The 11,304-nt window shown below is 33.0% G+C and overlaps 1 protein-coding gene across 1 annotated transcript in view; it reads right to left on the reverse strand.

Moving 5' to 3' along the window:
• The window catches only part of LOC133201927 (uncharacterized), a 28,148-nt gene extending 19,815 nt beyond the window's left edge, over nt 1-8,333 (reverse strand). Inside the window, exon 1 of the mRNA XM_061337715.1 lies at nt 8,155-8,333. Within this exon, the coding sequence (XP_061193699.1) occupies nt 8,155-8,195 (41 nt within the window). The 5' untranslated portion in view covers nt 8,196-8,333. The remainder of the gene's footprint in view (nt 1-8,154) is intronic.
• Between the last annotated feature and the right edge of the window lie 2,971 nt (nt 8,334-11,304).

The raw sequence follows: 11,304 nt of genomic DNA on the forward strand, positions 1-11,304 counted from the left end.
AAAAACAGTTTTCTTCAAAAGAATTTTAAAATGCAAGAAGGATTCGATTAAAGTGCACATACATATATATCATATCTTGAAATAATCGCAGTATTCATTAACATAATTTCCCTCATTTAATAGACAGTATAGTAAGAGGATTAAGTAATCTTAATTTAAAGGAAAATAATTGTGTTTGTGAAACACTGATGCCCCCGTTTGGCTGCTCATGGCGAAGGTTTATGTTTCACAAATGCAAATCAAAGTTCAAGGTCAAAAGATAAAAACTGTTGGTACCCAAAGAGAGGTCTTTTCACATGAAATACACCTGTGAAATGTAAACGCCCCAACACCAACCGTTCAAAAGTTATGACCAAGGTTAAACTTTTTCAATTGTAGGTCAAACTCAAAGGCCAAGGTCAAATGGACAAAATTAATGATACCCAAAGGTGTCACAAGGAAAACACATGTGAAATATGAAAGCCCTGGCAACAACTGTTCAACTGTTATGACAAAGGTTAAAGTTTTTCAGAAGTAGATCGACCTCAAAGGTCAAAAGGTCAAAATTGTTGGTACCCAAGGGAAGGTCTTGTCACAAGTAGCTGCAGAACTGTAGCGTTATGGTTTTATATTTTAGTCTTTGACCATAATGCTACAGATCCCGTAATGTAAATAAAGTGCAAATTTACGGCGCAAGATTTTCAGCGCACTTTGGGGATATATTTCGCCACTTTTCAGCATTAGTCAATCAACGACCTTCCATCCCCTAATTCTAGACATATTCTATAACCAACCTATATATTTTATCCACCTCCTGATCCTTTATAGTCGTCTCTACACCAATAAACTCGCTTGTTGTGAATTTGTTGTCGGATGGCATGAGTTTATTGGTCAAAGACTAAAATAAAAAACCATAACACTACAGCTCTGCACCTATGTCACAAGAAATACATATAATATGAAAGCCATTCAAAAGTGATATGGCCAAGGTTAAAGTTTTTTTCAGTAGGTCAAAATCCAAGGTCAAGATCAAAAGGCAAAAAATATTTGTACTCAAGGAAAGGTCTTCTCACATGAAATACGCATGTGAAATATGAAAACCCTGGCACCAACAGTTCAAAAGTTATGACCAAAGGCAATGTTTGAAAATATTTTGCAAAAGTGGGTAAAACTCCGAGGTCAAAAGGTCAAATATGTTGGTACCCAAAAAAGGCCTTGTCTTAAGAAATACACAAGTGAAATATGAAAACCATAGCTCCTACCAATCAAAAGTTAAGGGTAAGGTTAAAGTTTTTTTGCGGACAAACAGACAGACAAACAGCTAGACGGACGGATAGAACAAAAACTGTATGCCAACGAATCTTCGATTACTGGGCATAATAAATACTCACATCTATTGCAATTCTTAGCTTATTTTACGAAGATGTTCTTTACGTTATTACCCCAATATAATTTTTTATTAAAATTGATACATTTGTATCATTTTGCACATTATTTCATGTGTAGAAACTTCAATTTTTATATAATAAACAAAGTTGAATAGTTTCTATCTTTCAATCGCTTATTTAGACATTTTATTGTATACTAGTATTATAATTTTATTCCTTTTCACTCCTTTGGCTCATACATGGAGATTTTTATGTTGTATTGATCTGTCAACTGGATTGATTCCGCTTCAAAAACTACTTACAATGTCCCCGACAAACACGAATAAATCAATCACAAGTCGTCGATAAGTGATCGATAACTGACATATAGGTATAACTAAGGTAGAATTATACCCCACTCCCCTGAGAAATGTTAAAGCAGCATCATTCTATATTTGACATAAATAACATCATGGAAGTTGACAAATATACCATACTTTTAGATTTAATGAATTTATATAGTGAGATAGAGATGAGTTTGATTTTATTTTAGATTCTTTAGCTATCTATTTTTTTTCCATATTTTATCTGGCAGAAAGTCAAAAGAGAGTACATGTATAAAGGGGATACCTTGCCTTAAAAACAGATGTTTACTTATTTTCAAACTAAACTTACCTATGTTTTCATTCCAATTTTTTAACGTTTACATAATAGCATTCATATTTTCCGAAAATTTAAATCAGTTATTTATGAACAAATAATATTTGTGCTCGTGTAAATCTTTTGTTGAATGATGATCAATTCGTGCAAAAGTTTTATGATATTCCTCCAAAGAATTTATAATCAATGAAAAGGGTGAACATAACAAACAGTGATCGACTCTCAAAAATTTACAACAATACAAATCTGTGAACAGCGCATAAAACAGATCCCCGGAAATTCCTAAGATGGGATCAGGTGCCTAGGAGGGGTAAGCAGCCCCGTTGACCGGTCACACCGGCCGTGAGCCCTATGTATTGATCAGATAGAAAGAACAAAAAGAGTTATGTACGAAAATATCTCATCCTCTTTTATGCCCTGGTCGACAATGACGATATTAAATTTAAATGAAGATTCTAAACTTTGTTATAATCAATATACTTACGTCTTCTGATGGGCTTTACTTATATAAGAAAACAACGTTTCATGCATAAATGAATACAATTGTCTTACCCAAAATCGAACATAAAGAAAAATCTATAGCTGTACCCAATGTACAAAATAAAGGAATATGTCTTCTTTTCATTTTGCTTTCCTTCGGAAAGAAACATATCGGTTTTGTTGGGATTTTTCTGACTTTCTCTTCGACTGTCACGTCTGTCAATTAAAATATTTCATTCACAAAGCCTTATACATGTAGTTTATAGTTAGATGTGATTTTGAACAGTCAGAATAGACGTCAAAAAAATGATAGTCAATTTCAGATTTCAATGATTTTTAACTGGAAACATATATTTTGTATGCCTCTCTTGGTAAGTTGCTTATATATATGTAATTGTCTGTCATAAATTGCGCCTCGTAAAACGTTCAGGCAAACCTTTGGAAGGCTTTCAAAAACAGGTGCATATACACACTGTATGTTGTCAATGATCCAACAGTATAGCATGATGTTTATCTCAAGGTCAAATCTCAAGATGAAGGTCACAGACTCAATAATGAATTGATTTCACAATACAAGTACTTCAATGACACAATCTGGACAGTTAGAATGTTTGGATTAAGACTTAGGCAGGACATCATGTATTTTTATGCTGTTTTTCAAATGCCATATGTTATAAAATGTTACAGGAATTGAATGTATGTTGCTTAACGTACCATTCGAGAATTTTTCGCTAATATAGAGATGATACCTGCTTTAGGTGAAGTGCCACAAATGTTGACCCAAGCAAGGCGCTTACGGCTGTAGCAGTGCAAACACCTACCATGACACGGGAATCGGTTTTTCAATGTCTCATCCGAAAGACTCTTAACTTTCATTTCTACACTTGTGCACCGGACGCTTGGCGAAGGAACACACACTACCTTTTTAAAATCTTGAGTTTGACGAGGCGCCGGGAACGAGAATCAAACCCTGACATCCAGATCGCGAAGCGAGCGCCCTACCACTAGATTACCGTGACCAGTAAATGTTACATGATGAACAAAAGATATGTAAAAGTACGATCCGCCGTAACTAACATCAATAATAAATGTAATATGAAATCATCCATAAATCAAGCCAATCACCTTTATTTACAGTCAAACCTCGTCATTCAGACCTCGATGGGACCAAAGAAAAACTTTTGAGATATCCGAAGATTCGACATGTTCAGATTGAAATACATACAGGTTGCATGATGTTTCTTGAGGTTGGAAGCTACATTGTAATTAAGTTGCGAGTGGTACCATGTATAATGCCAAATGCTGGCGGTAGAATTTCATATTTGGAAGGTTTACTCGTAAAATCAAACTGCCGGGTCTTTTAAAAGGTAGCAAACAGGTAAACCTCGTTATCTCGAATTTTGTTGGGTCGATAAAATAAACTCCAAACTCTTAAAGAAAAGAGTGATTTGGATTTCCAACTCGCTTCGACAAATCGAGTTATTGGAGATATCGATGTTCGAGATATCAAAGTTCAACGGTATCATTACGTACTTGCATTAAATCAAGACGAACGTGTTCATGCAAAATCATGATTTTTGAATTGAGTATGGACTTAAGACTTTTAAGTTTTGCTAAAGGACATTTTAAACGCAAGAACTGAAATGCGTCCTTATTTCAAAACAAAATCATCTCTTCTTGAAAACAAACATATTAATATTATTTTCAAAACTATAAAGAACCATCTTTTACTTGCCAATTAAAAGACAACCAATGTTTCAACTGCTTTTTTTTTTTTAAAAATACAATTTCTTTTCCCTCTAGAGAAGAAGAAACGTGTTTTTAACGTGATTTATTTTAGAAAATCGTTCAACTATATAGCTCTTCACTTTTCGATATGTTATTTGGCAGAAATTCAAAAGTGGAAAATTTAATTCTGTCAAAACAAGAATACCTTGAAATTATTAAAGTATAAGTTCAAAACAGACAACCGCACATGTAGTTGCTTTTTCACAAAATATCAAACCACATTTTGGCGTTTTATAATTTATGTCATTTTTCCTTCTTCATCTCTATTCGCAGATTTCAATTAATTGTGAAATTGTAAAAATTTGTATGTAAGCAAGAAATATTTTGCCGATCGATGAATTTTATATTTAAACTATAAAAATTGATTTTAGCAAAACATTTCATGAATTTTAGGTGTTCTGCATGGTGAATAATAAATTTTCACTTTATTTTCTAATGAACGAATCTTTCTTTTCAATGGTATTTCCCAATATTTCGCGCGGTTTGATATAGTGTCAATGTCTATACCGTGTACATTCAAATATATTAAACATCAAATATATTAAACATCAAATCGATTAAAAACTGTGACCGCTGACAACGAACAAATGACTTCATTAACAAGGGATCGATATAAGCTTTAAAATCGATAGCACAGGGTAAGATTAAATCCTCCTTCAGTCGACGCGTATACCACTGGAACTAGAGCAATATTTTCATCGAAGTCATCTATTCTGACACAGGTGTTAATTTGAAGGGTACAGTCACATTTCTATATTAAATTTCGAGAGGAATAAAACATTCCGTAATTGAAAATGGAGTTGGACCTTGACTATAAATTGCTGTGGAATTGGAAAATATCTTTTTCGACCCCCCACCCCCATGCTATGCTCCCCTTTAGATTTTCTATGTAAAAAAAAAATTATGATGAGAACAAGATGTGTTTGTGAAACACTATGCACCCGGCGGCAACAAAGTTCGAAAAAGCTATTTTTAGCGTATAGGTCACAGTCAAGGTCATAAGGTCATTGACCTTGGTGTCATTTGAAAGAACTTAATTAGTGGAGTATGCATACCAAATATGAAGTCTCTATCTCCTATGGTTCAAAAGTTATGGCGAAGGTTAAAGTTGACAACAGACAGACAAACAGACAGACAGGACAAAAACAATATGCGCCCCCGATCTATCGATCCGGGCGCATAAAAAATAGAATAGTACTCAGAAAGGGGTGGAAAATATAAATTATGCCAGTATTCAACTCAAATACCTTTATCACACTTGGTGATCTTTATTGTTTGAAATACTGTTTTATTCACTAAATACTCGAGTCAAATAGTGACTTGAATAAAACTCGATAGTCACATGAAGAAGACATCGATGTTAAATTAAATCAGTCTGACCTTGTCCCAACATTCTACAAAATTCTGTAGCTGTGAAAGGGTAATAAATTCTATCCCCATTCCTCTACCCCAGAGATTTTTTTTAAAAAAAATCCTCTAATGAATATTGTGAGATGTAAATAAAATGAATTTATTGTTCGTATTTTTTTCAAAAGGGCTTAAATTCTCTCTCTCTCTCTCTCTCTCTCTCTCTCTCTCTCTCTCTCTCTCTCTCTCTCTCTCTCTCTCTCTCTCTGGTTGTAAATCGCACAGGTACTTGGGTCTTGGTTTATAAATATGTATGTACGTACCTTATTGATATGTAAAAAAAAAAAAAAAAAAAGTACTACTTGGGTCTTGGTTTATAAATATGTATGTGCCTTATTGATATGTTAAAAAAAGTACTTTTTTTTTTAAATATCCATAAGGTACATACATAATTATAAACCAAGACCCAAGTACCTGTGGTAAATCGTGTACTTGTTTTAATTTATAAATAAAAATCAGTAAATTGCAAGACCATTTGTCCACTGAAGAGCAGATTTCTCTCGGTGATTCCTAGCTGAAACTAAAAGTCAACGTGTAGTTTCAATAGAACAGAACTGTTAAATCTGTAATAGTCACCGGCGATTTAAGACTGTCATCTTGATATTTATTGTATATAGACCGCACGCAATACCTTTCCCTCCTTAAGGATATCAATTTATCGCTTATCTTAACCTATCCAGCGTTTTGTAAAAGTCTCCTTAAAATTCTTTTTGGAAAGGTAATTGCGTCTATCTTATGCCACTTAAGTTTCTTCATGCAGTCTACTTTATTGAATAAGAGGTGCCTGTATTTAATTAATGTGCTAAATGCACTCATAGAGGGATTATCGGGATTATAGAGATGTCGTTATCTCCAACAATTTATCTTCTGCGATGAAAAAAGACAGACAACTGACGGAAATGCTATCAATTGTGTGGATTTTGTACTGTTTCCTGTAAATATTTTGTTTATGATTAAGGAGATGAATTTTAAAAAAAAAAAAAAAAAAAAAAAAAAAAAAAAAAAAAAAAAAACCTTATTTCGGGCACACAATTGTACCATCCCTTGAAATGTTTGTTCCTAAGGATAAATAACACAACAAACAAAAATGATTCATGGATCCTATATAATTTTTGACTGATTTTTAACGGAAATGAAATAAATAATAAATTCCGGAAATATATTTAAGAAATCGAATTTTTTTTTGGTATATTCTTTGTAAAATTTATTTATTTATTTATTTATTTATTTATTTTGGTTCCAAATACACGCGTATATGCGACTTTATACAATTTCTACACATGTATAAATGTATACCATTTTTATACACTCATTGTTTGACATTATAACAATTTCCTGCTTTACTTTTAAATTAGCAAACATTATTTAAATTATTTATGGATACATCTTTATTAGATATATTGCTGATTTCTGAAAAAGTTTGATTGTGTTATTTAAATCCTTAAGTAGAATTTAAAGTTAAAAGTTTAGTGTTAAGTTAGATTATCCTTTGAGCTGCTTTGCTATGGAGAAAAAGGTGGATGTATCAAATAATTTAAAGTTAATTTAAATTATGAATCATTGATATTGAAAATTTCAGTTCATTACATATGTAATTTGAGAGAGAATATAATACTGTACTCTTTCTCTCTCTCTCTCTCTCTCTCTCTCTCTCTCTCTCTCTCTCTCTGAAAGTGTATATTTCATAATATAGTGGAAAAACAGAGACTAATTCAGAAAGGCATTTTTGTTCTATCCCTTTTCAGTATATGGCTTAAAGTGTCTTGAACTCTAAATCAGAGAAAATACCCATTTTATCTTTAGAGTCGTTAACTCTAAGGTCTGACGCATGTTCTCCGCGAGAAGCGATACACTTCACAGTATCTACCTGTAATCTATTACAGGTAAAAACATTTAAAGACGTCAGGCCCGTACACACAAATCCAGGTAATGACGTCATATACACCAATAATCAATTAAATACATTAATCAATCCATATAGATACATCGATTTGGGTGATGCATTTAAAACATACAGTATATTACTCCCTAGTTCTATTATGACGAATAGACTTTTCACGCTTTTGAAAATGTTTTGAATAATTATTTAAAAGGAATGATTTTTTTTTATGTATCCCATTACATGTATACTTTACATAAAGTATAACTTTTCCAAATAATTCATAGATGCGCTGAGATACTTTGCTTGCCTTCGATTTTGTCGATGATGCTACCTATTCAATTACATATACAACGTTAAACATTTATCCACCTTAATTCGTCTCTTAATTTTTTCTTACAATTAGTACATGCACGTTCTTAAAAGTACTGTGCTATAATCACATGAACAGAAAATTTTAATTAAACTTTGAATGTGTATTACATGTATATAAATTAACACAATATCTGATATTCATATACACATCTAAAATCAGGCTCCATTTATAAATGTTGTCTAATACCACGTTTCTTAACTAAGTCTAGTAAAGTTTACCTCAACCTCCGAAATGTGTTCAGATAACTTGTCTGCGACATCTCAAGCTCACATATGCTCCTCCCTGTACGGTCAGTTTAGCCCCCGGGAAATCACTACGTTCATTTGTCTTAGCAGGGCTATCGATCAGCAATCGGAATGGGACTCTAAATCTAAGCTCTACTGTGGTCAAAGACTCCACAGAAATGTCACAGGCATTATAGCCCGCTAATCAAATTTTTGTATGTACACATAAGAAGTCGGCCTTTCCCTGGTTTTCTGCAGGTATATCTGAGTTTTGTGTATCTAAGGGTCTATAAAATTGATATGACTGTCTTTTGATCCGGAATTATTTGCCTGCTGTTTAAATCAATGTCAATTTATCAGAAGCTTCGTATACAGGTAAATGTATATAAATTGTAAGTTGCTTTAAGTTGTGTTTGTACAGCATGGTACAAATCAAGTCAACACAACAATCAAATCATAAAGAGAATTTCCGTCTTTAGATACGACATACACAAAAAATAGCTGCATTATTTTAAATGCCAAATCTCTCTCTCTCTCTCTCTCTCTCTCTAAAACAGTAATCTATATTTTTTGCTCACCCGAGCTGAAAATTCAAGTGAGCTTTTCTGATGACATTTTGTCCGTCTGTCTGTCTGTCCGGCGTCTGTCGCTACGTCCATAGGTAAACTTTTTTCCACATTTTCGACTTCTTCTCAAGAACCACAAGGCCAGTTTCCACTAAACTTGTCACAAAGCATCCTTGAATGAAGGGGATTCAAATATGTCAAATGAAAGGCCAATCCTTCTTTCAAGGAGAGATAATTAAAAATTAGTGAAAATATGGTAACATCTCTTTTAAGAACCACTGAGCCAGAAAAGTTGCAACTTATTTAAAGCTTCATTACATAGTGTAGATTCAAGTTTGTTCAAATCCTAACCCCGGGGTAAGGTGGAGCCTACAATAGGTGATCAAAGTTTTACATGGGAATATACTTGTATATATAGGGATAAATCTTCTAAAATCTTCTCAAGAGCCACTGGGCCAGAAGAGTTGACACTTATGTGTAAGCTTCATTACATAATGTACGTTCATATTTGTTTATATCATAACCCCCTAGGGTAGAGTGGGGCAACAATGGACTATCAAAATTTTAAATAGTAATATATGGGAAAAAATCTTTCAAGATCTTTTTTAAGAAGAGCAAGGGCTTGATTATTCATAATGATATGGAAGCATCCTCGGGTAGTGTAGATTCAAGTTTCTTCATATCATGACCTTCCGGGCTATAGGGTGAAGTTGCAAAGGGTGATCAAAATTTTACATAGGAATGTATAGGGAAAAAATCAGCTGATGAAGAACAGCAGGGCCATAGTGACTCAGGTGAGCGGCGTGGTCCATGGGCCTCTTGTTGAATATACAATCATAGTGGGAAATATTACTAATCATATAGAGACTTTTATATACATGTAATAGATTGTAGATGTTGTTTATACTCTGTGGAAGCTTATGGACCTTGATCCACCAAAAGTCGAGAAATATTTACACATGGCATATAACGTGCTTTATATGTTAATTGGCAGTCAATATTTTTTGTTTGCTTTTGTTTTAGAGAAGAATATTAAACATTGGAGAAAATGCTTATATTGCTACACTTCGATAGCAGAATAAATATGGGTAGAGCTTTCTCTAGAATGTATAAGTATCTGTCTATAGTTTCCGAGACCCCTCTATATCTGCACCCAATATTAAATACAGAGGGGTCTCGGGAACCTAACCTGTGTATATAACGAATTCGAATAGAATAACCCCTTAAGAAAGAAATTCCTTCTTGAATTTTGCACAGAAACTGCTTGATGTACGTACACCTGCTGTGAAAAAAGGGGAATGGGGTGCGAAGAGGGTGAGGGAATGCATACATTTTATGTTTGACCAGTAAGTCACGTGATATACATGTACAGTATATCGCATTTACAGTCGACCCTCTTTTTTTTTTTTTATCTCAATCACTCTTATTATACGGGCAATATTTGAACTATATAAAGAAATGTATTGTAACTAAGAACTGTTTGTAAATTTCTATCGATCTGGGAATAAAAAAAACTTATATATTAACACTCAATTCAGATTTACGTGTACATTGCATTTTCCGGGGGTGGGGGTGGGGTGTTCGGTTGAGCGTTTATTAATATTTATTAAATATATTAATAATATTAATACTGAATTACAACTTACATATTTCGCAACTTGAATAAAAACTTTTATTTTGAATGTGAAATGTATTTGTTTATAAAGCAAAACTCAGTATGAATTCAACGTGATTTAAACCAAATATCAACACTTGTACAACCAAAAACTTTAAAGCAAAAGTCAACCTAATTTCAACCAATGTTCAACCTTTTTTCAATGATGATATTTGTCGTTGAAACAACCTTGAAGTTTCAACGTTCCCTTAACTTTCATTTGCAACCAAATTTCAACTACAAATCAACCAAAGTTCTACCCATTTTCAACGTCTATTCAACGTTGAAAAATGACGTTGAAACAACGTTAATATCTCAACGTTGCCTCAACTTTCATTTGCAACCAAAATTCAACGTTGATTCAACGTTGAAATACCTCCTGGGTAATTAGTTTACTCCGAAGAATGAAAAACCAGTTGATCCTTTTTCATGTTCCTCTATCATTTAATTGTTGATTGGGGAAATATCTTTTATATTTTGTAATCTAAATGATTTTAAAATTATATCCAGCTGTCTTTGTATAATGCATGCATGAACATCCATACAAATATTCGTCTTATAATTTTTTTGATTTCTGCAAATGCATACTTAAATTGTTTAATTAACTGTCTCAAACTTGAAGGAAATAAATGCCTTTATATTTCAACAATTTGTTAAACACCTTGGATCATAGACATTTGATATGTTTAACCCACATTTTATATCGTTGTGTTTTTATTCCGTATTTACGCCATTATAGAACAATTAGATAACTGATTATTAAGAATTAAGAATGCATAACAACCTTGATAAAGCTCATTCTATACACTTTTCTATGAGCACAATTAATTAATTTCCTGTCGTTTTTCCGTACAGTCACATTGGTAAAAAAAAATGAATGGGGACCTTACCGTACATACTGTATGGGTAAAAATATAGCATTTC

Source organism: Saccostrea echinata, unplaced genomic scaffold, assembly GCF_033153115.1.
Source record: "Saccostrea echinata isolate AGI-Se365-2 ecotype Australia unplaced genomic scaffold, CSIRO_AGI_Sech_v1 ptg000046l, whole genome shotgun sequence".
NCBI lineage: Eukaryota > Metazoa > Mollusca > Bivalvia > Ostreida > Ostreidae > Saccostrea > Saccostrea echinata.